Source organism: Marmota monax, unplaced genomic scaffold (genome assembly GCF_021218885.2).
Source record: "Marmota monax isolate L192 unplaced genomic scaffold, Marmota_monax_Labrador192_F-V1.1 WCK01_AAM20220418_F8-fsc00019, whole genome shotgun sequence".
NCBI lineage: Eukaryota > Metazoa > Chordata > Mammalia > Rodentia > Sciuridae > Marmota > Marmota monax.
In genome coordinates, this window is record NW_026695242.1 from 6,552,585 (window position 1) to 6,580,025 (window position 27,441).

A 27,441-nucleotide genomic window follows, 5' to 3' on the forward strand; every position below is an offset into this window, starting at 1 on the left:
CTGTTTTATTGGTATTTACCTGTGGATTTTTACCTGGCCATAGTGACTATTTCTTATGAACAAGCATATACCCAGTGGAGGTTATTTTGAATGAGTTTATTAAGAAGATCTTGCAAACTGACTTCATGATAATTCATGTGGTACTTGTGGTTTTCCAATTAGTTAACCAGTTTTCTTTCTTTTGTGATGTATGATGGGATCTTCACTAGACAGAGGTAACCCATTGGATAGTTGTGTTCCTGGATGCTGGTGTGGTGATGCTTGTTGGTTTAGTTTTCATGAAACTCCTCCTGAAGTTATGCCTGCAATGCTGCCTCCTCTTTTGTGCTTGCATGAGATTATTACTTTGATTGCGCTTTGTTGGTTTGAGTTCCTAAAACCTGTTTCTTGCTTTTTTTTTTTTTTTCCTTTGGTACTCTGAATAATTTCTAAAATATTGGTTGGTCCAGAACCTTTGGAAATTTGTTCCAAGTGTTGTTCTTTGGTGGATCCTTTTCAGTTTTTGAAAATATCTTCAGTGTCACCACTGAGTTTATGCTTTAAGAATTCAGAAAACATGACAGCATTGGTTAAACACTCAGGAAGAGACTATTTGCCAGATAGGCCATTACTACAGCTAAGAATTCACTTTCTTTGTGATTTATAGATTAAAGAAAAGGAATATATATGTCGAGTGAAGGTTAAGCTTTAGGAGACAGTTTTATCAAGTAGCTAAAATTTAGAAGCCTCTCCTAAGGTATAATAGTAAATATAATTAAATTTGTTCTAAGCCTTGATTATCATGTCTAATTTGGCATCATATTTCAGATGTCACTTACTCAGTATTCTGCTCTGTGTTCCAAAACTAAGATTCTTGCAGTGATAAAGTAAAAATTAAAATTAATATTTCAGAAATTAGTTTTCTGAGCATTTGTATGGGCTTTGAAAATAGTCATATACCTCTTCATTGCTGACCACTAGCAGTTTAGTTTTTCTTAGGCAGTTAGAACTAATTTCCTTTTAGTTTTTATTTTTTCATGTTTTTGTTTTGATTTTTTTTATTACCTTATATACTTCAATAGAAGAAGGTGGATTATTATTTTTTTTGAAGGTGAATTATTTTTAAAAGAAGCAAAACTAATTTTGAAGTGGGTCTGTTTGTTCAATGGCGGAAGTTTATAAAACTGAAATTATTTTCTAATATTCAGCCCAGCCTTTAAATAATAAAATCATCTTTTGTCTTGGAATTTTTATCATCTCAAAAACTGTAAAGGATCCCCTCATTTGAGTGACCATCAGAGAAATGCTTAGGATAAATAGTATAAAACTGTGAGTTAAATGGTGTTTCATTTTTCACTGTTTATGTTCTAATTCAGCTATGTCTTCTTTTTATCTTTTGGTGATCCATATATTTAATAGAAAATTTCCCAGGAACGAGAAAAATTTGCTGATGAAGGCAGTATATTTTACACCCTTGGAGAATGTGGGCTCATATCCTTTTCAGATTACATTTTCCTTACAACTGTTCTTTCCAGTAAGTAAAAACTTTTTCCTTTTATTTATTCATAGAGAACAAAAAGGTCTATAAAATGAGTTAAGTTGAATTATAAATTACATAAAATTTGTTTTGAGTTGTCTGTAGTTTGTGTAAAGAGTCACCTGAAAGAAAAACTGAAATTTCCATGTAAAAGTTTTTTTTAAAAAGACTTTAAAATTATGTCTACTTTTAACTGTTTATATTATACATCAATGCAGTTCCCCAAGTTCTCCAGCTAGAACAATGCAAAAGGCATCACCCAGATGATGTAGGATTGTCATATTTCTCATTAGCTGTCTTCATTAAAAGTTAATGGACTCAATGGTGTTTAAGAAGTTACCATTATTTTGAGTAATATGAATACTCTGCCCTAATGGATTGAAATTTGGAACCTAAATACTTTAGAAATTTTACTGTGTTGTATAGAATAAAATTAAAACTACATATAGAAAATATTTGCTTTCTTTCCCAATTAAATTTAGAAAGCTGCTTTTCCAAAGAAGTCATATTATGCTGTACAATTTTCTCCAATTAAATCAAGTTAATTCTCATTGAAATTTTTGGAAGTTTCACTTTTATATATATATATATATATATATATATATATATATATATATATATATATATATATATATATATATATATATATTTTTATTTGTAGTTGGACACAATACCTTTATTTTATCTTATTTATGTTTATGTGGTTCTGAGGATTGAACCCAACACCTCGCATTTGCTAGGCGAGTGCTGTACTTCTGAGCCACAACCCCAGCCCTGGAAGTTTGACTTTTCAAAGTAATACTTTCTTAAATGCACATCCAGAATAACAATCAATTTGGTAGAAATATCTTGTGTTTATAATAAATGGTAGGAATTTCTCTTCTTATCCATACATTATTTGGATAATGAGCCTTCTTGGGACAATCTAAACATTTATTCTCCGTTTTCCAACCTAGAATGTAAATTGCATATCAGTGTTCACAGGTTTAAACAAATATTTACTATATGAAAAGTACTGTGGCAAGGGAACAGAATAAAAACGTGTGTGTGTGTGTGTGTTTCATCTCATCCTCTAAAAAAGAAAAATGTTTTGTAAACTAAGAGTCAAATTTGTGGCTGGGGATATAGCTCAGTGATATAGCCCTTACTTAGCATGCACGAGGCCCTGGGTTCAATCCCCAATACCACCAAAAAAAAAAAAAGAGAGAGACTTGATTTTGCTGTTGATATCCTAAATTGAGAATAGTCCTTTAATCTGCAGTTGGTACCGGTGGAATGAGGGAAATGTGTTTTTTAATTAATGTATTTTTTAAAAAGCTTGGTTTCTTATGATAATTCAGAATTCAAATATTTATATTCCCCAAGTTCTTATTCACAGATTCTATTGTTTACGCTTAATTTCTCTGATCAGCTTTAATAGATTAACTTGAATAATTTTTAGCATGAGTATCTGTATTAAGTAAAATATTAAGTATTTACTAGATAACTACTCGTTAACAAAATAAGTTTAGGTTCATTTAAAGACGTGGTTAATAATTATTATTAAATAATTTCCAAAGAGCCTCTGTTCCTTAAAGTAGGTTAATAGGAATTGAGTGGGAATACACAAGCATGGTTATTAATGGCTTCATTCTCTGTACTAACCAATCATAAGAATAACTGATGATATTAAATCTTATAATAGAAATCAGAGATTTTTCCCTCATAACTAGGTATAGAAAAATGCCATCAGGGGCTGGGGATGTGGCTCAGTGGATAAAGCACTCACCTGGCATGTATGAGGCACTGGGTTTGATCCTCAGCACCACATAAATGTAAAATAAAGATATTGTGTCCACCTAAAACTAAAAAATAAATATTAAAAAAAAAGAAAAAGGCCATCTGGATTTTGATAAATATTGATTTGGATCATTTTTATTAATGCTAAGATTCACTAGATTATGACAATTTAATTATCTAGATCTTCTCTATTGACAATTATGAAATATTTATTTTGTGTTCTTCTATGTTCTAATTAAAATTAACCTGTAAGCCAATAATATGAAAAAAAATTTTAGATGGGGAAATAAGAGGGTAACAATAAGACATTTGTAAAAATTAATTGTTAAGCACTTTTTTTTTTTACTGTTTCCTGTTAATTTTTGAAAAGCAACTAGAAAAATCAACAGTAAAAAATGTTATGGCACATCAATACCAAGAATTTTAAAATTTGGGGGTAGAGTTAATGAAGATGAGGCATAATTCAGAGGATTATGACTTTTACTCCTTTAAATTTAGAGAATCAGTGGAGAAATTGATTAGGTGTATTTTGACTATAGCTAGGTTTGGTTTAAAAATTAAACCATGTCCTCTATGTGCTGCATTTTTCTCACAAATATGCAAAGTTCTTGATAAATTATAAGGATATTCAAATGAAATTACATTTTATTTTTCTTGACATACTAAAGTCAAGAGCAGATTACAAAGTGTATGTGGCTTGGAAAGAATGGTGCTGATCAGTGTCATTCCATCTAATGAAAATGAAGGTGACAGATGAAAATGAAGTTTTCAATTTGAGTGACCTGTTGAAAATATGGGCAAGATCTAATAGATATAAGGTAGTTTCAAATTGTTTTTACATCAGAGTTGGAGAAGTTACAGAGAATTTTTTGTTAAGCTATGGTCTTTTTTTTTTTTTTTTTTTTTTTTTGGTATGAGAATTATCTGCCATTGCTACATTGAAATTATGAAAAGTAAGACAAAATGAAAGGCCAGTCTTTTCTTCAATGTTAGTCTGGCCTACAGTGGGTGCTTAGAATTTCAGAAACACCTATTCTCGTGCTGTAATGCCAAAAGTATCAGTGTATTGTTTACAAGTAACTTCCCTCTCTAGCATAAGCTGTTATTATGATGCAATCTTTGTCACAACAGTAAAATAACACCCTTAAAAATATCAAGTATTTATAGATTATATTACATTCATTTTGAACCAGATATATTTGAGAACAGTGTGCCATTTCAGTAGCCCCAGCTGATACAGAAAACTGAAGTATTTATGCCTTTCCTTAGTAACCAAAGATGAATTTAGTTCATCTGAACAAAAAAATTATAATTCTTCTGGATAGAAGAGAGACCTAGGCATCTAACTTGATCATAATGTCAAATGGACCTCAGTGTACCTTTTTGCCATATGTAATCGTCCCTTCATTACCTTAGAGCAGATTAAAGAATCTTGCTCTGATCCCAATCACTTACAGCACTTATCATCCTCCTCAGGCCCTATCCTGTCCTGATTTTGTTCTGTTGCTGATTGCGATAGCTTTGTAGGAATTTGGCTCTCAATGACTGATAATGCTTAAAGACCTTTGCCTATAGTCTGAGCCCCATTTTTTTTTTTTTTCAAATTGTTTGCCTCTTTGAAGCTGGATTGTAATCAAATATATTGGTCCATCTATATAGCTGGATGTTTCTCTAAATCCCACACCTTAATAGTATTTGGTTATACTTAAGAGTTTATCATGTGTTGCTTACTTGCTCCTGGAACACATTTTTAAAATGCTTATTCATTGTGTAATTTCAGAGAAGAATCAAGGCAAGATATAGTGGTTGTCATTGAAGATTTGCCTAATTACTGCCTGCTCTGGAAAGGACATCTAGCACAATATATAATACATAGAAGTACTCCATATATATTTATTGGCTAATAAAATATCTAATAATTTTTCTGAACAGTTACATAGTATACATATTAAAATTTTATATCCTTTCAAGTAATAGTTACTCTCTATATACACATGATGAATACTAGAAGTCTAGAATAGCTGAATTTTTCTATCTGTACACCAAATTCAAAGACAGTTTTGGGTGAATGCCAAAGCTAGTCACACATAAAGAGGGTCCTACAATTTAGCATAAATTAACTTACAAAAATCCAATTTCTTTACATCTACATCTAAGCATCTGTGTGATAAATTGCGGCTTAGCATAAGCTGTTGTTTGACTCTTATTGATCACATGGGCTGGAATGCAACCACATAAAATGAAAAGAAAGTCAAGCAGATAGTAATTTTTTAGATCTCTGAAGATAGGGGTGGGGTTCTGTCATATAGGCATATGTACTTTGGGCATAAAGTAGTAATAAACTTGAAGAAATTGTATTGTGAATTATAAAGTAGAACATGACCTTAGTGCAAGGGTACATCCTTGCTTGCCTTTTAGAATCTCTCTCCCAGGAACTCTTGAGAAATCCAAGTTTTTTAACATCTTTGGCATTGAATACTCTTCCTGTAGCACAATAGTCAAGTTACAGGAAGACCAGTTTAAATGAAAGTCTGTTTTCTGACAGCTCTCTGAAAGTAACTGAGACTAAGATAAAGTTCAGAAAGGCTATGTACTATGAACTAGAAACATCAGCTGTTTCTTTTCTCAGGTTTAAAATTACAAGTCTTTTTTTTAATTATTTAAATTTAAAGAATCAAGGCTGAAGCCAGGTAGGTGGCACATGTGTATAATCCCAACTACTCCGGAAGCTAAAGCAGAAGAATTGCAAGTTCAAGGCCATCCTGAACAACTTGGCAAGACCCAATCAGGACTGAAATATATTTTCTATAGAAAATGTAAATGGAAGAATTGCTCTTGTTAGGATTAAGTCCTATATGGCTGAGGCCTTGCTGAAGAAATTACAAAAATATCCCTCAATCTTTTTATGATTTTTTTTCCCTGATACTGGCATTAAACTTAGGGCCTTATAAATGTTGGGCAGGCATTCTCCCTTTCCCACTAAGCTACACATGTAGCCATTTTATTTCATTTTAATTAGTTCAGGGTCTCACTAAGTTGCCCAGGCAAGTAGAAGGGATTACAGACATGAGCCACTACACCTAGTCTGACACTTTAAAACTCGAGTTCTTAACATGTAGTGTTTCATATTATTTAGAAAATCTTGGGCTGGGGTTGTGGCTCAGTAGTAAAGTGCTTGCTCAGCATGTGTGAGGTACTGGGTTTGAGTCTCAGCACCCCATAGAAATAAATGAATAAAATAAAGGTTCAACTAAATATTTTTTTAAAAAAGAAATTCTTACCAGTTGCCATTAAATAAATGAATCACACGGAGATTCTGTAAAGAATAAAGAGCTTTTTCTGTCTTAGGAAATATAAATATAAACAAGACAATTGATATGAATTTAAGTCTGTTCTGGGAGTACCTTAAATTTCTAAATGTTTTTTCTCTATATTTAGAATTTAATAAAATAGAAACATGCGTCTTTTGACTAGAAGATCCCAATAAGTGCTGCTAGGAATAGCAACTTAATTGCCCCCTCTAATTTTAAGGGGGTCCTGGATATCATGTGATTGAGTATAGACCAGTAAATTCCAGGGCATGGGTTTGTCTAGGAGCCATCCCAAGTATAGGCATTATGGCTGTACCATGCATGTTGGGCAGCTTCCCCCCGAGTCTGCCCCACAGTAAAATTCACCTAGAATTGGACTCAGTCCCCAAAACTATATAAGGTGAAATCTTTTGTGAATTAGATCATTCTCAGAGGTCTAAAGGACTCCAAGAAACTGAGATAAAGATTAGGGTCATTTAGCTCTTTGAGGAAGCAATTCTTTATATCCCCTCCTATTTGACTACCAAATCCATAGTGTTCCCAAAACCACTTTACACCAGAGTGAACTATTTGAATTGACACTTAAACTTAATTGACTATGTAGTATTGGTGAGAGCATAATTTTTTGGCACAACTTTTTTTGAATCTTGACAGATTTTATCAAACACCTTCATAAAATGCTTGTCTTTTGGCCCAGTGATTTCTTTTCTACAAGTCTAGGCTAATAAAATAACCAAGTGTATAATAATGATGATGAGCAAAAGGTAAATTTGAAAGAACTCAATATCAAACAGATGGCAGAACCAATTATAGTAAATCTATACATGAAATCCAACATAGGGGCTGGGGCTGTAGCTCATTGGTAGTCACCTGCCTCACACATGTGAGGCACTGGGTTCAATCCTCAGCACCCTATAAAAATAAATAAAGATATTGTGTCCAATTACAACTAAAACATTTTTTTTAAAAACCCAGCATAGTTCTTATTGTATATAGTACAGAGGTCTACAAACATGTTCATATGTTGTTGAGTCAAAAACATACCTGTTTATATGATTCCATTTGGGGAAAAATGTCTGTGAGTTTATATCCACACTTGCACATATGTATATAGACATTTAACAAATTGTCTGGATATTTGTATTTCTAAACTGTTGGTAAATTCTGTCAATTCTACCTTGAAGGAATCCAGGACCTGGTCGTTTTTTACTGTACATATTGCTACTACCTTTATCAAGACCTTCTCACATCTTACCTAGATTATTTCAGTACCTTCCTAGTTAGTCAGTGTTCTTAGCCACAGTGAAAAAAAGGCGACTGTTTTAATTACTGCCAATTCACCGCAGTAGTTAAGGATGTTTGCAGTGACAAGCATAATTTATTAAATTTCTCGTCTATTTTTTGAAATTTTTTCATTTTTTAACATCTCATAAAATTTATTGCTAGTGTTTGCAAAGCCTATCTGTGTTTCTTTGTTGTTGTTTGGTTGGTTGGTTGGTTTTTGTGGTGCTGGGGATTGAACCCAGGGCCTTGTGCATGCGAGGCAAGCACTCTACCTACTGAGCTATATCCCTAGCCCCTGCAAAGCCTATCTGTAGTTGTGTTGGTTTATTGACACGGTTGAATCCAGTAACTCCATTTTATTGATAAACAGTTCATTTTACTAGTATACAAAATAAAAAAAGAAAGGATGTTAAGATTCTTATGACAAAAAAACATAAATACATAGAGTTATTGATTAATGTATCTAGAATACTTTCATGGGCCAAATACTTTGGATATCCATTATTGTATCTGGGACCAGATTAGATAAATTAGTTCTATGAGGCCTCTGACAGTTAATTAACTTCAGCAGTCCTTTTCTCACTCATCTGTCACAGAGTTTCTTTTAAGTGGGTAAATATGAATCCACGAGAGATACCTCATGTTAAGAAAGGCAATGGTCCAAAATATAGATTTAGGAAGCACATAAAGTTAAAGGATAATTATTTTATCCACAGAACGAATCACTGTAGTGTAGTGCTTGCTTAAATTTTTTTTCAAGTCTAGTATATGTATAAAGTAATATTTAATTGTATTTGGTTCTAATAAAAAGAAATTGTCTTACAGATTTAAGAGAATAGTTATGTTGGTGCTTATTGCAAAATACATACATAATCCAACTGGTTTCATCACCCAGAGATGGAAACATTTGAAAGAGAGCTTTGTTTTATCCAAACAACATTTTTCTCACAGATGGGGTCATCTCTCTTCTTGCTGTATAAACTCATCAGGAAACCCATCTTTAGCCTTTTATAACCTAACTAACCCTGTTCATATTTTGTTTTGTGCATTGCTTGCTGGGCTTTCCAGTGATGGAATACTAGTTAGACACATAGGGTTTCCTTCTTCCTTGGGCTCTTTGTCCTAATGGGAGGAAACCCTTAGATCTGGACCAAGACAAATTAAAGGGAAAAGACTCATCCTTGGTGAAATGCAAAGTAGACTAAATTCTCTGCCTTCCAGGAAATTCTTCATCCAACAAAATTACTTTTTCCCCTTTGTTGTGCAAAGGGAACATGGAAACACTGACACTATACAGTATAATCCACCGTCTTTCCTACCCCCATACCCCCTACCTTCCCCTCCCACACCTTTGCCCTGTCTAGCATTTGTCTAATCCTCCAATGCTCCCCACCCCCACCCCCATTATGATCAACACTCTTATATCAGAGAAAACATTCAGCATTTGGTTTTTTGAGGTCAGCTAACTTCATTTAGCATTATATTCTCCCACTCCATCCATTTACCTGCAGATGCCATGATTTTATTCTCTTTTAATGCTGAATAATATTTCATTATGTATATATACCACATTTTCTTTATCCATTCATCTACTGAAGGATATCTAGGTTTCTTCCACAGTTTAGCTATTGTGAATTGTGCTGCTACACCCTAAGTACATGTTTGAAGACACGAATGGTATAACTCTACTTTGTATACAACCAAAGATATGAAAAATTGTGCTCTATATGTGTAATATGAATTGTAATGCATTCTGCTGTCATATATAACAAATTAGAATAAAAATTTTAAAAGTTTTTTTAAAAAGTAATCTAAAATAATGTCTAGTGAAGATAGGCATAAAAACAGCAAAATTCCTATTCCCAGTCCTCTTGCCATTGAGCAGAACATTGTGCTAATTAGTTGGATCATGCACTGCTAGAATACATTGTGGAAAGGATCCCCTGTTACTCTCCCTGTAATTAAACATCTTGTTCAGCAAATAAGATACACATATGTTTATAAACAAGAATACATTTAGAGCAGCTGCAGTCCAATAGAAGGGATAAGCATATAAAAATAAGGATCAGTATATTTTAAAATTACATCTTAACCCCCATATGTAACTAAGTATTGTTTCCCTCAAAATAGTTTTCCAACCGGGGGGCATATGCCTGTAATCCCAGCAACTCGGGAGGCTGAGATAGGAGGATTGAGAGTTCAAAGCCAGCCTCAGCAAAAGCGAAGTGCTAAGCAACTCTATGAGACCCTGACTCTAAATAAAATATAAAATGGGGCTGGGATAAGGCTCAGTGGTTGAGTACCCCTGAGTTCAAAAAAGAAAAATAGTTTTCCTCCTTTCCTTCTGTTTTTTCCTCCCTGTGTACACACATCATTTAATCAAGGACTAAAAAAAAACTTTGCATACTAAGTCAGTATTCTTCAACTTCCAAATTGTTAAATGAAGGTTTCTATGGGTTTTTTCTGGATTTGTTTGTTTTTATGGATATTTTTTGGTTTTCCCCAAGAGATTTAGGAAAGAAGATATCTACATCTTCCAGATATGGCTGAAATTTCCCAGTCATTTATTTTATTATTTTTATTATTCTTCAAACTAGTCACTTGAGCCTATATTTTTATCGGGTTTGTAGTCATAGTGATAATCATTTTTTTTAATATTTATTTTTTAGTTGTAGTTGGACACAATACCTTTATTTTATTTATTTATTTTTATGTGGTGCTAAGGATTGAACCCAGGGCCTTGCACATGCTAGGTGAGTGCTCTGCCACTGAGCCACAACCCTAGCCCCTGGTAATCATTTAATTTTAACAATTTTTGACTTTTTCCTATTGTTAAATATTTCACATTTAATTCAAATTATTAGAAAAAGGTTCCAGGCAGGGACTGGATGAGTGTTCTTCAAAATGTGCCTGAAAGTAGAACTAGAAATGAGGGAAGGGGGCTGGTGGTCAAGTTGGTAGTTTAGTAATTTCCTAGCATGCCTGAGATTCTGGATTCAATTTTCAGCACTGGAAGAGAGAGAGAGATAGAGACAGACACACAGAGAGACACATTAGACAGATACATTGGTGGGGGGAAGTAGGAAAAGGGAAAAACACTTTATAAAAAGAAATGGCTTGAGGCTGAGGGTAGAAACCCATAAATTCAAGGCTGGCAACTTGGTGAGACCCTCTCAAAATAAAAAGGATTTGGGGTGTAGCTCAATGGTAAAGCACCCCTAGGTTCTGACTCCATTATAAAAAAAAAAAAAAGCCAGATACAAATATTTTAGTCTATGGGCCATAATTTCTCTGTTGCAACTATTTAACTGCTCTTATATCGGAAACATAACCATAGATAATAAATAAACTGCTAGCTAGTAAGTCCATGTTTACTGACACTTGCTTCAGACTTATAATTGTTTCTTACAAAATTTTATTAGAAATGGTATGTATATTTCACAGTTCCAGTGTCCTTGAATGTCTGAGAATGTCTTCATTGTTAATATAGGTAAAAAAATGATTTCACTCTTGTAGAATTCTTAGAATATAAGGTTTTCCCCTCAAAACTCTAGAACTTGCTCTGTAGTTTTCAAGTGTGGAGGAGAATTATGATGTAATCTAATACTTTGTTTTTCTCCTGATTTAGGATTTATCATTTTACCAGGGGAAATTTTTTTCCTATGTTAAAGGAGCAAAACTAAGAAAAACTGGATGAATGCATTTGCATACCAGGAACTTTAGCTATTTCAAATTAGCTTATTGTTATTTCCTCACTAAGGAAATTTCTAGATACTGTATTCCCAAAATCAGTAATGAAAATATCTGTTCATTTTGCCATTTCTAATTGCATATTACATGGGAAAATATATTTTTAAAAATTATTTTCTTTCTTCTCCACTCCCTCTCCCCCAGTACTGGGGAGTGAACCCAGAGATGCTGTACCACATCCCCAGCCCTTTTCATTTTTAATTTTAAGACATGAATTCACTCAGTTGCCTGAGGGTGCTTTGAACTTGAGATCTTCTTGCCTCAGCTCCCAAGTAGCTTGAATTATAGGCATGTACCACACAAACAAGATACTATTTCAGTTATGCAATTTGGTCCTTCTTTGGTGTAGTTTAGTGGGAGTATATAGTCGTACAGCTGCAGAAATTATATTTAGGAAATATTTTAATTAATTTACTTATGTTTGAATGCACTCACTAAATGATAAGAAATTGAAACTTGTGGCATAGTCAAAAAGTTGTTATAGTGTTTTAGTTGTCATTCTAGCACAACCCAAAGAGAGAAACTTAATTTAAATTTTGTTTCATAACATAATGTATTCTGTAACCAATTATAATCCCAATTGTTGTTTTGTTTTACATTTTCTTTTTTTTCCCTGTGCCTTACAGTTGTCAAACAGTACCCAAAAAGACCTGATTGTAACCAGTCTTTAGTGGCACATACCTATAGTCCCAGTGATTGAAAGGCTGAGGCAGGAGGATCACAAATTTGAGGACAATCTCTGCAACTTGCCAAGATTCAATCTCCAAAGTAAAAAATAAAAAGGGATAGGGATGTGGCTTAGTGGTAAAGCACCCCTGGGCTTAATCTCTAGTACTGGGGGGCAGGGGGAAAGATCTAATTATTAAAGGAAAGATGGTGGCAAATCATGCTGAATAATATTTTAAGTGTGATCAAGCTCTGAATCCGGAAGAGTTAAACTCCTCACACCACCTTATGGCCACAGTGAAAATTTATTTTATTTATTTATTTATTTTAATATTTATTTTTTAGGTGTAGATGGACACAACACAATGTCTTTATTTTTTATGTGGTGCTGAGGATCAAACCAGGGTCCCGCCCGTGTGAGGCGAGCGCTCTTACCACTGAGCCACAATCCCAGCCCCCAAAATTTATTTTTTAAGCTTAAACTAGATAAGGCTCCAGAGCAGAGCTTTCAGTGGTGAATGACTGCCTCAGAAAGAATGTAATCAGTGCTGGATGGCAATAAAACCCAAAACTTCGGGAGCTGACTTGGGGAGCATAGAACCTCCATGCTACATTCCCTTTCTCCATCCTTCCCTAGAAGCCAAAGTGCCAGCAAACTTTTACATCAGGGTGGCTGATTGTGAAAAACAAGCGAGCAGGCCCAAGCTAGGGAAACTTCTGACTTTTAGTGAACTTTCTCCTTCAGACAGGTCTGGAGATCAAGAACTCTCAGTAACAGCAGTGCACAGCCTGGTAGGCCCACTGCTACGGGCCACTGCAGCTGTCAGTATCAAGGCTGCTCCATGCCATAAAATAGGTTACATCAGGAGGTAAAGGTGCCATGGATGGCAGCAAGACCATCTGGAATGATCAGGGGCTCAAAGCCAAAGATGGGAGAACCAGTTGGGAAAGAGGAAAGCAGAATCTAGCAGACTAGGCTCAGGGGAGCTCACAATATTGGTGAAATCCTATAAGCATGAAGGTCCTTTAAGGCCTGTCAAGCAAAACCATAAGAAAGGGGACATTTTCTTGTTCTACCTCCTTGTCTGCTGTGTCAGTCCAGATCTCTGGGCTGGAGGAGTTCAGCATAGAGACTAGTAGGTCTGTCTGTGTCTTGTCACTGGACCCTCCTCAGCTCTGCTCCTACAGTTCCCTCAGATCTCTCACCATCCTTAAGCAGCAGAGCCTGGGAACATTCTAGGACATACAAGGCATCCTGGATCCTATCCCAAAGAAAATTGCCTGGGGTCATGAGCATAATGGGTTATTTGTACAGTCAACGTTTTTAAATGCCTTTATTTGTTTATTTTTATGTGGTGCTAAGGATCAAACCCAGTGCCTCACACATGCTAAGCAAGTGCTCTGCCACTGAGCCATAGCCACAGCCACAGCCACAGCCCTACTTGTACAATTAAGATAGTAGAGACTCCAACTCTTGAGTCTTCACATAAGAACAGGGGGCCTCAAATATCTGGCTGTAGGAAATAGTGATGAGCTATTTCCTACTTTTTTTTCTTTGAGCATCCCTTCCAAATGTCTCTCTATAGCTGTATGACTTTGGTCAATTTCCAGGGAGGGGCCTGAAAGTCCTCAGCTCACCACAGTTTAGGAACATCAAGGTTCCTACTGGAGAAGGGGCTGTCCCTTCTGGTAGACTTTCTACCTCAATAGTCGGTGGCAGAGAAGATATGGGCCCATAGATGTTTCAGGGCACTGACTGGGCAGAGTGGTTTAGCTAGTTGTACTGGATCATTTCTGGACTTGGAAAAGATACTCATTAGTACAATGTGTGGATCTAGTCAAGATCTGAAAGCTTGCTGGTCAATGGTAAGATTGCTTTGCAATAATTACATGATGTCCAGTCCAAGTCTCCACGTGGGACTTGAGTACTAACCTTGAAATGATGAATCCACAATAGGTGACCTTAGCACAGGCACTGTGCACAGCAGGATGTGCAGCAGTAGTCCAGCAGTTAGCCTCCCATGATTGGAAGGACTCAGCTGGCCCCATCTGTTTTCCTGCAGTGACCTCCTTTGCCTGACAACTATAGAAACACAACACTCTAGGCAAGAGCATGACTATCCACCATGTAGCTCAAGGACCAACACTTTCATCGCCACCTCCATCTCTTCCTCAGAGGCTGGCTCCTATCTTCTAAGAAATATCAGTATAATATAAAATATAATATATTTATAATTGTTAGGGTTTGGATGTGAGGTGTCTCCTAAAAGCTCACATGTGAGACAATGCAAGAGGGCTCAGAAGGGAAATGATTGGTTTGTGAGAGCCTTAAAATTATCAGTGGATTATTTTAATAATCCTAATGGGATTAACTGGTGGCTGGAGGCAGGTGGGTGGGGCTGTGGTTCGTTGTGGGCATGGTCATGGGGTATGTATTTTGTATCTGGAGAGTGGAGTTTGTCTATCTGCTTTCTGATCATCATGTGAGCTGCTTCCCTCTGCCACACTCTTCTGCCATGATGGTCTGCCTTACCTCTAACCACAAAGAATTGAGCACACCTTCTGTGGACTAAGATCTCTGAAACTGTGAACCGTCAAATAAACTTTTGCTCCTCTTCAGTTCTTCTGGTCTGGTCCATTAGTCACAGCATGAAAAAGCTGACTAAAACAATAATGTATAATTATAGTATAAGTCCTAAATAACCATCTGGGTGGTATGGTTGATACCCTCTTCCAACTGCCTTTCTGCCTCAGGCCTCAGAGGGCAGGTGACTGTTGGGATGAGGCATTCTTACCTGTAGTTATCTGTAGCCCCTGCAGTGGTGTTGGAGCCCAGCCTTCCTCTCAGCAACACTAGCAATGCAAATGGAAGGTACAGAAGCAAACTTTGACCAAAAGGTGACTGACCAAGAGCCAACCAAAGAAGATCCCCCAGCCACCAGCTCTAGGAACTCAGCAAGCTATTGAGGCCACAGCTGGACCCACCTGAGTTCAAGAATGAGGCCACTTTCTTTGCCTTCGTGGCTTAAAGGACCAGGTGGCTCCCCCACACAATTGCCCTTTTTCTGTTTTTCTTCCAAATTGGGGAAGAGGATATGACTGTGTCCTGGATACGAGGAAATCTGAAGCGCTGTTCAGAGAACCAGCCAGGGTTCTAGGCCTTTGAAGCCCCACAAGCACTATAGAACAACAGCAGCAACCCCGCTTCTCCCTCCACCCCACCAAAAGAGCCCCTTCCAGCAGAGACACTGCTTTTGAAGAAAGTTCAAAAAAACCTGATAGATTATCAGAGTATACTATAAAATAATTACTACCCAAAACAAAATCCAATATCAACAGGCAACCTAGGTCAGTGAAAAGAAAATCAGTCCGCTATTGCTTAAGTGTTAGGATATTTTCTTTTTGCATAGTATTTTTCTGCAGCTAAGTCATCCCAAGGAAGTGCTATACTACAACACATTGGACCATGGGGACTTTCCCCCAACTCTGTATGAAGGACAGAAAAATTTCCTCCAGACTCTACCTAACTGTCATATCTTAAAGCATTCAGAGAAATTGAGGAAGGGGCATATTTTGTGGGCGAGGGATACCAGGGATTGAACTCAGGGGCACTCAACCACTGAGCCATGTTCCCAACCCTATTTTGTATTTTATTTAGAGTCAGGGTCTCACCAAGTTGCTTAGAGCCTCGCTTTTGCTGAGGCTGGCTTTGAACTCCTCCTGCCCCTGCCTCCTGAGCAGCTGGGATTACAGGCATATGCCACCATGCTCAGCAGGAAGGGGAATTTTTTAAAAATACTTTTGTTTTATTTATTTTTATGTGGTTCTGAGGATCAAACCCAGTGCTAGGCTAGCATGTGCTAGGCTAGCATTCTACCACTGAGCCATAACCCCAGCCCAGGAAGGAGCATTTTTTTAAATCAAATCTTAAAAAGAGTTTTCTCTTCCAACCCTCAGCCTGAATATTATGTAGAAAGCAAGATACCATCACATTATATATTAATGCCAGTCCATTATTCTGCAAAAATGCAGTCCTGTTCTAGAAAGCACATTATGTCCAGAGTTAACTCTATCTAGGCTATTACACTTACAGAAGGCATTGACCATTTAAGGTGCCCCAGAGGGGCTGGTGATGTAACTCAGTGGTAGAATGCTTGCCTAGCATGTGGTAGGCCCTGAGTTAAATCTCCAGTGCCACAAGAAGAAGAACGGGAAGGAGGGGAGAAACAGAAGGAGGAGGAAGAAAAAGTAGTAGTAGTAGTAGTAGTAGTAGTAGTAGTAGTAGTAGAAGTAGAAGTAAAGTACCTCAGAAGAGGGTTGTTAGCATGTTGATCTGGAAGCAGATTCTGAGAAGACTTTAGTAGAGACATGATAATAGTTTGTATTTATTTGGTGGGAACAAAGCAGATGTGGTATTTTTCTCTAGAAAATTAAACTTTTACAATTTGTAGGCACTACAAAGAGTAGGTTTAGGCTCTGCTTATTTAATATTGTCAACAGTGCTTAAGTCTTAAGTGGTGACTTATGTGTGAAATAATCAGAGGCTGTGTGATCACCCATGTAATATCAGTAGAATAGTCAAATCATTGAATGGAGGATTATAATCTAAAGTTTTTCCTAACTCAGAATTCTCTATTGCTGCATGTTAATGACTTCATTTATCCAACAGCAGCATTTTAAAACAGGGATGAATACAAGTAGAGTTTTTGGTTAAAGAATCAAACCAACAGAAAATGAAAACCTTGTTTAAAATGTAATCTATTCATTTTTTTCATCATTCTGTCAGAAAGGAATTTAAAGCAGCAAATGACTCGTTATATTGTTGGAAGACCCAGAATTAGAGTTCTAGCCCTGTGCATTTTCTATTAAAGGACAGCTAGTGAAAGAGACCTAAAAGTTTCAGGACAGCTTCTGTTGTTGCTATCTGATTATTTGACTTAACTACACATAGAAAAAGATGCTTTTTTTATTATTATTAAAGCAAAGTAGAAAAATTGTGCCTCAGGGAACTTCAGAGGTATTGTTAATGGGTAGATAATATTGTAAAAATGGACTCTTAACAGAACAGACATAATGTAGCTCTGCGTCCTAGTAGCAAAAATTATGATGTAAATTTTAATCATTTCCCTGTATGGTAAGACCATTTGGAAATTATGTGGCTTTCCAAATATTATTTTTAGCAGGAGGAGGCCTCACTGTTCACTCTATAAGTACCCCAGAATTAAGAGTTTTTCAGAACTTTTATATAAATCCACAATATCTTCAGACTTCCAAAATAACTAGATTAAAAAATTATCCTGAAACCTACATTTAAAAGTAAACAGATATTTACAAGAGAATTATTCAAAATCATATTCTGTATAGTGTATTTCACTTCAGACAAGCTGGTTTTGGTCTTTTCTGTCTCATCTGCTTTGATGTGATCAGGAAGTGAAGATTGAATATGCTATGAGGGACCACCTTCTGGAAGGACCTTCCCTCATAGACTGGTGAGACCTTAATGGGAATATTCAAGATTGCTGTCCAGCTTGCCTCAGCAGAGACCAGAGCACAGCCTCTAGACGGTCCTCACATTACTTTAATAAGCACTTAAGAGTAATTCCTCATACAGCACACAATCTACAAGAAACTAAAAAGACAGAGAAACATCAGGCAGTACAAGGTGTGCTTTTTTCAGTAAAATTCATTTAACCTTAGTTATAGAAGGAAGTAATAACTGTGATTTGCTAGAATGACCAAGTCATTTAAATGATCTGGGCACATGCCTTTGTGGAACTCGCAGGACAGTAGACATAAAAGATTATGATAAGCTCAAAGTTTGTTTATTTATTTTTTAGTTTTGGTGCTGGGAATTGAACCCAGGGACATTAAACCACTTTGTCACATCCCTAGCCCTTTTTCTTTTTAAAACAGGGTCTCACTAAATTGTTTAGGGCCTTGCTAAATTGCTGAGACTGGCTTTGAACTTGTGATTCTCCTGCCTCAGCCCCTGGAGCTGCTAGGATTATAGGCATAAGCCCCCGCACCTGGTTTAAGCTCAAATTTTAAACATCCTGCATATCCTGTGTCATCAGCGGAGATAAGTTATGTGACTGCTGCTTTAATTCCTATATGGGAACATTTTTACCTGGTTCTCAGTGATATATATTTTTTCTGTTTCTGTTAACTTAAACTGTATTCCTCCTAGTGTTGTCATACCATTTCACTGCTTTTCCTCTTCCCTGCACCTGAAGTATTGGTTTCTGCCTGCATTTTACCCTTTCCTTACCTCTCAGTTCTCTTTGGGTAACTTCATGTCAGGTTGTTCACAGCTAACCATATATATGTCAGTAACTTCCATCTTTACGCTCTTTCTTTAACCTTCGATTCATATTTCTTTCATCTCCTGAACATCTCCATCTGAATATGCTGTGGACCCCTTGAATTCAGCAGATCCCATCTGAACTATTATATTTTTCAGACATTTTACCTCTATTTTATTTCTTGGTAAATGACATGCAAGCTACTCAGTATCTTAGCCAGTTATGCTGTCATCCCTTTTCACCTTCAACCCATCACAGCTAACTAATCATTAAGTTATATAATTTCTGCCTTCTTAAGATATTTCAAATTTGTTTCAAAATTCCTCTCCATTACCACCACCATCATCTCAGTTCACATTTTAGCATTTACAAGAGCTTCTGTAATCTTCACTGAAACTGGCTCTTCTTTTCCAACTCATCCTTCACAGGTAGCCAGAGAAGTCCTTTATAAAGGCCTCATTATGTCACTGTCCTATCTAGAACCTTCAGTGGGTTCATATTTTCTGCTGTTAAAATGGCAAATATCTGCAGAGTTTAGGCACATAATATATATGAGTGAAGTGAGCCAAGTGTGAGACTTAGGAAAGAATAGGAGAGTATACTCTGATAAAGAGATTCATATTCAGAATTTTGAAAGACATGACAAACCTATCTGAGTCTAATGTTGTCTATGGGTCTCCAATTAGGATAGCCGATTAGTGAGCATGATATGGTGTGCTTCTTTGATATCAATTATCTCCTTTTGATAAACAACTTGGAACTCTCAGCTTTTGCAGAGACTAATGCAAACAGTCATGTTTTATTGTTGTTTTTGTAGGTCAAAAAATATAAAGAGTGTACATATCTACATATATGTGTCAGAGGTCAAGGAGCATAGTGAGATGTTTTTGTAGGCTTTGGAGTCACTATTGTTCTAAGTCCCATTCCCATTTCTTCCACATTTTATCTGTGTGATTTTAAGCTAATCATTTAACTGCTTTGAGCCTCCCTTTCCCCCCATTTAAAAAATAAAGAAATAAAAACTTTCAGGATTGAAAGTAGTACAAAATCGCATGATAAACAGGTTGAAATTTTCTAGCTCAATGCTTGGCACATAGTAACTTCTCATTAACAGATTATTTTTATAAAGGTAGGAAAATTTTGAGAAGTGGCAATAAATAGACAAAAATTTTATTCTCTCAGCTGTATCCTTTCTAGCAATTGTAGTTGTAGTTGTGGTCCAAAGTAGAGCAAATCTATTGGAAGCCAACGGAAAATAAAGCTGACAGACACGTGTTTCACTCAGGCAACTAAAACCAGGAACTTACCAGCCTAGCTGGCTAGCCATATGAAAATGAAATTTAAACCCTGAAGATACTATTGAGAAATTCATAAGCAAGGTATATGGATGCTCTATAACCATGCATAACGCACAAAAGTCATTCATCTTTTTTTGTCCACATCTAATCTTTACATTTTTTAGTAAAAATAATATTAACTGAAATTTTAATTTAATGGTATTAGGATATATAGGGTATTTATTTTAGCTTATTCTCTTAAGCTATATAAACTGGAAGCACCAAAGTAAGGATGTCAACAACTTAGTTTTATTCACTAGAACATTTAGCATGGTAAGGGAGGAAGACTATTAAATTTGTTTTATTGAAGTGAATTGATTGATCCCAGAACACTAAAGAATTATTGAAAAGTTTTTATCATTCACTTAATGGAAAGAAAATATATTCTATCTCGTCATGTTTCTCATGTTTTTATTTTGTGTTTTGAACTTTAGGTTAATTTTAACATTTAAAGATACTTTACTCAGTATACACCGATACGATTGTTTTCAGTATGCTGTTCTGCCCTACCACAACTGTAGTGGCAATAAGTAAACTAGTATAAGAAAACAGTTTGACATCCTTGTTGTCAGAATAATATGTGCAGAGCTCCTGGTTGTATTTAAAATGGAGGGACTAGAAAGTTAGTTTGTTTTAAAGACAAAACAAAGACTTAGACTGGAAGCTTCTTGCTTTGTGGCAGTTTGTCTCACCCTAGACACATTTTCTTGCCTAAATAAATAATACTCAATTTAAGCAACTAAGCAATAACAATATCTAATAGTTTCAGTAGTAGAGTATGTGCCTAGCAAGCATGAAGCCCTGATTTCATCCCACAGCATCTAAAAGAAAAAATTGGAATGTTGTACAGTTAAGAGGATGGTGTCTAAAAAGCAAAGGTGAAGTATTTAAGAAAAAGCATTGAAACACAAAGATAGACAATTACTGTCTTTACTGGCTGCAGTAACTCTTTTTAGTTTTAAGGAGTATTACTGAAAGGTAGAACTAAATAAACTCTGTGTCACTGTTTTGTTTTGTTTTTTTCCTGGTGCTAGGGATTGAACCCAGCAGCACTTAATTACTGAGCCACATCTCCAGCTTTTTTTAAAATTTTTTTTTTTAAATTTAGAGATAGGGTCTCACTGAGTTGCTTAGAGCCTCACTAAGTTGCTGAGACTGGCTTTGAACTTATGATCCTCTTGCCTCAGCCTCCAGAGCCTCTGTGTCATTTTCTGACATGGGTGTTATATTTCAGTGTTTAACCATTTGTTTTTCTTAAATGATTTTTTTATCAATGCCTTCTAAATATATTTTTCCTCCCTCCTGTCTCCCTTTCTGCTTTTCTTGCAGCTCCTCAAAGAAATTTTGAAATTGCCTTCAAGATGTTTGACTTGAATGGAGATGGAGAAGTAGACATGGAGGAGTTTGAGCAGGCAAGTTGTTCTGGCAAGTTCCTCAAATACATTGTTATTTAGTGCTGGGAATTATACTTCAGTGGTAAAGTACTAGCCTAGATGTACAAACCCTTGGTTCAATCCCTAGCATCACAAAAAAGAAAAAAAAAAGAGGCAATAAGTACATTAACATATAAAACACATTTTCATGTGGATTAGGTTTAATAAAGGATTTAAAAGTAATCTCAACTTTAATTATTTTTTAAGTCTAAAAGTAGTGATGGATTTATGTTTAAATCTGTATATTATGATTAAATGTCTAATCAAAATGGTAATAATGGCTGTTGTTGATAATTTACATACATTACATACATTATCTCTCATCCTTATACTAGTCCTGTAAATATAAGGAATATTGCCCACATTTTAAGGGCATTACTATTATTTGCATGTATATTGTTAAATTAGGTATGTGTGAGGCTAACGGCTAATGTTTCTACTCAAGACATTCATCAAATGCCTTCCATATGTATTTTCGTTTGAAGACAAAAAAATTTCTAAATTCTTGAGTTTTATTAATACTCTACCAATGAGCTACATCTCAAGCCCTTTTTAATTTTTATTTTGAGACAGGGTTTCTTCAAGTTGCTGAGGCTAGCCTCTGACTTGGAATACTCCTGCCTCAGCCTCCCAAATTTCTGGGATTATAGGTGTGTGCCACTGCATAAGTCTATAGACTTGCCTTTAAAAATTCATTTACATAGGTAGGCCACTGTTTCTGGTCCCAAGAATTATTGTTTCTCAAAGATTGAACAAATTTCCCATGTCTTCTTAGAGTATTATTTCATTACCACCTTTGTGTTTTATGTATCATTGTAATAAATGTGTTTTCTTAGATGTTAAGAATTTGCCAGGCACAATGACTCATACTTGTAATCCCATAATTTGGGAGGCTGAGACAGGAGGATCCCAAGTTCAAGGCTAGCCTCAGCAATTTAGCAAGACCCTGTCTCAAAATTTAAAAAAATAAAAAGAGCTGGGGATGTGGCTCAGTGGTAGAGGGTCCGTGGGTTCAAACCCAAGTATAAAAAAAAAAAAGAAGGAATGAGAGGGAGAGGAGGAAGGGGAGAAAAAGTCGTCTGAAATGTGGAAGACACAGTTGTGAAGTTTATGATTGTCCTGTTTGTACGAGTGAGTCCCCCCAAAACAAATATTTTTTTCTGGAGGGAAATTTTTCTGAGAACATCCAATTATAAAGGTGTCAGGCCGTGTGTGTTAGATTTTGGGTTCTGCTACTTGCTAGCCACTTGACATTGAACAAGTGAGATTGAATACAACTCTCTGGGCCTCAATCTCCTCATGTATCAAAGAAGGATAATGGTAGGACTTGCCCCACAAGATTGTTGTTATGCATTAAAAGAGATAATGGTTGGGGTTGGGGATGTGGCTCAAGTGGTAGCACATTCGTCCGGCATGCATGAGGCACTGGGTTCAATCCTCAGCACCACATAAAAATAAAGATATTGGGTCCACCTAAGAAAACTAAAAATATATATATGTATATTAAAAAAGAGATAATGGTTGACTGATACAGGCACAGAATAAATAATACTTATTCTTTTCTATGCTTTCCCACTTTCATGATGTTTTTCTGGGGTGCGGGTTTGATTCTGCTTTAGGTTCAGAGCATCATTCGCTCTCAAACCAGCATGGGTATGCGTCACAGAGATCGTCCTACTACTGGTAACACCCTCAAGTCTGGGTTATGTTCAGCCCTCACAACCTATTTTTTTGGAGCTGATCTCAAGGGGAAACTGACCATCAAAAACTTCCTTGAATTTCAGCGTAAACTTCAGCATGATGTTTTGAAGCTAGAGGTAGGTGTTTCTTGGACTGCAGGAGATCCCTCATGCATGTATGTAGAGCCACTGGGTTAGGAGGGCCTATACTGTACATATTCTTTCAATCCATCCCCAGCTGATTGATTTGGACCTAATCAGTGATCTAGAGACCAACAGGGAAGTAAGTACATATCCTGTGAAAATGTCATGGAGTAATGTGGTCCTACAACTGAAAATCAAAAAGTCTGTATTGTAAATGATAGTTGTCTTTGGATACCATGCTTGAGGAAAAAAAAGAATTGAGGGGTCACAGGAGTTCTTACACTGAGCATGTATCTGCAGTTTTGTTTCTTGTGTGGAAGGCACTAGAAGGTAGAGATGGGGGTGGTGATAAATAGATCTATGAAAGTTTGCAAAGGTAATTATCAGCTATTAACACAGAATATAGAATAAAAATATATGTGTTCAAAGTTGTACACTGTCCTACAAGCTTACTTTTCCACTCAGAGTTTAGGCAGCCATACTCTTCAGTTTCTAGGCACCGCATTCTAAGGGCATCGCCATTATCTACATGTGTATTTGTTGGATTAGGTACGTGTGAGGCTAATGGCTAATGTTTCTACTCAAGACATTTATCAAATGTCTTCTATATATACTTTTGTCTGGAGACAACAAATTCTCTAAATTCTTGAGTTTTATTGAAACTGCATCACACTATTGTTTCTCAACCTCTTTTATTCCATCAACTCTTACTTTAATATTACTTAGAATTTCAAAACATTAAATACTGAAACTAAAAGCACATGAAAATATTCTACTTCATTTTTAAGCCATGTTTATACTTATCTGCTCACTCGTCCCCCACCCAGTTCTGATTTACTGTTCCATGTTTTCATGCACTTGACTCAATTGAGACAGTTTGGAATGCTGTTTGATATTCATAATCTTGGAAAAAAGCAGGATGAATAATGTTAAAAATCAGATCAAACTTTGAAATATGCTTGTGTACTTGTTATTTTAAAATGATGTAATTAATATTCATAGAATTTACCTCAGAAAACAAAGTAATGGATTTCTACAATTTATGCCAAGCTCCTGGTGGAGGCTTTTGAAACCCCTGTAATAATTGGCAAGAACTGTACATATAGTAAAAGGTCAATAAATTTTTACCACACTGAGAAAGCTTTATAGCTTCCCTATTCAAATTCTCTTAGCACTGCTAGATAGATAGCTTCCCTCTGCCTGGCATAAAGCACGAGACCAAGTAAGCATTAGCAAAAGTGTTTGGATTTCAAAAAAATTTCTCTGCTACATGCAGAGGAACACAACAATCTAAAATCACTGAAAAGATTTCAACAATAATTGAAGCAAAAATTATTGTTGTGTCAGCTCTCAGTTAACCAGAAATTTAATCATAATGCCTCATTACTAGTTAGTTGATATTTTGCTTTTTTTAGTTGTACATAAAAGAAAAACCACAGTACAATGGTTCTTGCCAATTATCTTGCCACAGTAAACAGTTGCAGATGATGGAGTTCAAAATAGAACTTCATAGAATGAAGAATGATGCATTTAATGAACACTGGGTTTCCTAGAACGTTATTTGTAAATGTTAAGGTTAGCACAGTTTGAGTATCTCTTACCAAAAATGTTTAGGACCAAAAGTGTTTTGGACTTTGAATTTGTTTTTATTTATTTGTTATTTTTCCATTTGGGGATATTTTCATGTGTAAATATTGAGTTATCTTGGGGAAGGATCCCAATCTACACATGAAATTCATCTTGTTTTATATCCACCTCCTATACTGGCCTAAAAATAATTTTGTACAGTATTCTTAGTGTACCTGAGTTTTAACCCATCAAATAAGGTCAGATGTGGAATTTTCCATTTGTGGCATTTATAAAAGCTTCAGATTTTGGAGCACTTTGGATTTTTTATTTTTGGATTAGGGATATTCAACATATTTTCATTCTAGGGAAAGCAGATACTTCTCAGGCAGTGAATTTGATTTTGTTCACTGTTTTATATATAAAATTACTAAAGATGCTGTAATAACAGATACATTTTTATATATGTATTATGTGTATACTATACATACATATGCATTGTGCTTAGCTTTGTGAAGTTTGCATTCTTAATGGAACATTCCAGTATATTTCTTAGAGTACAGAAGAAAGAAGTAGGCCTCATCCAATAACTGTTGTGTAAGGATTGCTTACGAGGCTTTAAGTTATATGCCTGGGTCCCTAGTATGCATATGCAGACTTGTCTTCTTTGGAAACATCATAGTGTAATCTGGAAACATAAATGATTTACTTTATTAATTATACAGTTAACTGTTGAACACAGAATATGAATCCATAAAATGTAGTTAGAGAGTAAAACATAAAGTAAGAAGGTACTTTTAACAAACTTTAAAGGACAACACATGGTCATGCTAGAGCTGAGCGGGTGCCAGCCCACCTACAGTCTAGCCTAATACTCATTCCTGGAAGTGCAAGTGGAATTCCAAAGGCAGAGCATAGGACTTGGGGCTTTCATCCAGAGATGCTATAGAAAAGATTGTGTAGATTGCTAGAGGGGTGAAAAATTATAAAGCAGATTAAGGACTTCATGCATATGTCCCTGCATATAATCTACACTCAAATGCAGAAGAAACATAAAAATAGTCATGTTTAAGATACTTATTCTAAAAAGCAGTCTTGCATTTGACATTGATTTAGGATTATTTGTAGGCTTTGTACCAAGATGTACCAAGACTGGTCCTGTTTATCAGTCAGCAGCTCTTTATATGAGGTGACCAGTAGACATATAGTAATAATGTTCTATAAATGGCTATTAATCCTGAATCCATTCTTTCAATATAATGACACAGGCCCAGTGAGTAAATGCCTCTGTGTCCATAGCCCCCTTATTTAAAATTTTATCAGTTAGTACCGAATCTTCCCAACTAGCTTTGAATTCCTTTGAATAAGTGTGAATAGCAGAAAAAGCATCATTTTTGGTGCTAACGAGGCCTTGGTTAAAATTTTGCTTGAATCGTTTACTTGCTATGTGACGTCTGATGCATTTTTTTTTTTCTTAGAGCCTCACCAATTCATAAAACCACAATGGTTAAATGAGGTGATATTTTATTATGGGCTGAATCATGTCCCTCCAAAGTACATATATTAAAGCCCTAACAACTAGTTTCTCAAAATATCACTATGTTTGAGATAGGGCCTTGAAAGAGGAGACTAAGTTAAAAGGAGGACATTAGGGTGGGCCCTAATCTCTCTGGTGTCTTTGTTAAGGTGAGAAAATCTGGACCCCCAAAGAGACACCAGGTGGCAAGTGCATGAAAAGGCTGTCTTGTGGAGAAGCACTTAGGAGGCATTTGTAAGTCAAAAAGAAAAGCCTTAAAGGAAACTAATCCTGCTGGCACCTAGTTCTTGGACTTACAGCCTCTAGCACTGTGAGAAAGCTAATTTCTGTTGTTTAACAGCCTCTGGTGTATGGAATTTTGTTATGGCAACCCTGTCACACTAATGTGCCACCTGGCATGTACTATACCTTTAATAAGTTATTTCAGGGGGTTTTTGTTTGTTTGTTTACCCCCTCTGCCATGGCATTAGACATATAGTAGATACCTAAATAGGTCATGATTTTAAAAGTGTTTTCTGAAAAAAAAAAAAAAAACTGGAAAATGGCAGCAATTTTTAGTTTTATAAAACACTTTTAACTTCATTTTTTTTAAAGAGAGAGAGAGAGAGAGAGAGAGAGAGAGAGAATTTTTTTAATATTTATTTTTCAGTTTTTGGTGGACACAACATCTTTGTTTGTATGTGGTGCTGAGGATCGAACCCGGGCCGCACGCATGCCAGGCGAGCGCGCTACCGCTTGAGCCACATCCCCAGCCCCTTTAACTTCATTTTTAAAAGTTTGAGTGGTTTATTCCTTCATTGAGAAACATCATAGTGTAATCTGGAAACGTAAATGATTTACTTTATTAATTATACAGTATGAAATTTAATCTCATCTTCACAGCTAAGAGGAAACTGAAAAAGATTAATAAGTAATCTTCATAAGAATTTTATAAACTGTTATTTTTTATCTCTTACTATTTTTATTTCGTTACTAATCTACTATAAAATTTCAGATCAAGAAGATCTATTATGTTGTTTATTTTTTTACTCAGCAAGTAGCTTTGAGAGTCAAGAGAACGATTTTTATCTATGAAACATAATTCAGAGGTAACAAGGAAGAAGGAAGAATCTGTGAACATTTATTAAGTGCCTACTA

The 27,441-nt window shown here is 35.8% G+C and overlaps 1 protein-coding gene across 3 annotated transcripts in view; it reads left to right on the plus strand.

Annotated features, from left to right (window-relative positions):
* The window catches only part of Micu1 (mitochondrial calcium uptake 1), a 188,595-nt gene that overhangs the window by 86,254 nt on the left and 74,900 nt on the right, over positions 1-27,441 (plus strand). For all 3 annotated transcript variants that reach the window (XM_046419603.2, XM_046419604.2, XM_046419605.2), the window contains exons 6-8: positions 1,399-1,513; positions 21,275-21,357; positions 22,998-23,195. In XM_046419603.2, the coding sequence (XP_046275559.1) occupies positions 1,399-1,513; positions 21,275-21,357; positions 22,998-23,195 (396 nt within the window). The remainder of the gene's footprint in view (positions 1-1,398; positions 1,514-21,274; positions 21,358-22,997; positions 23,196-27,441) is intronic.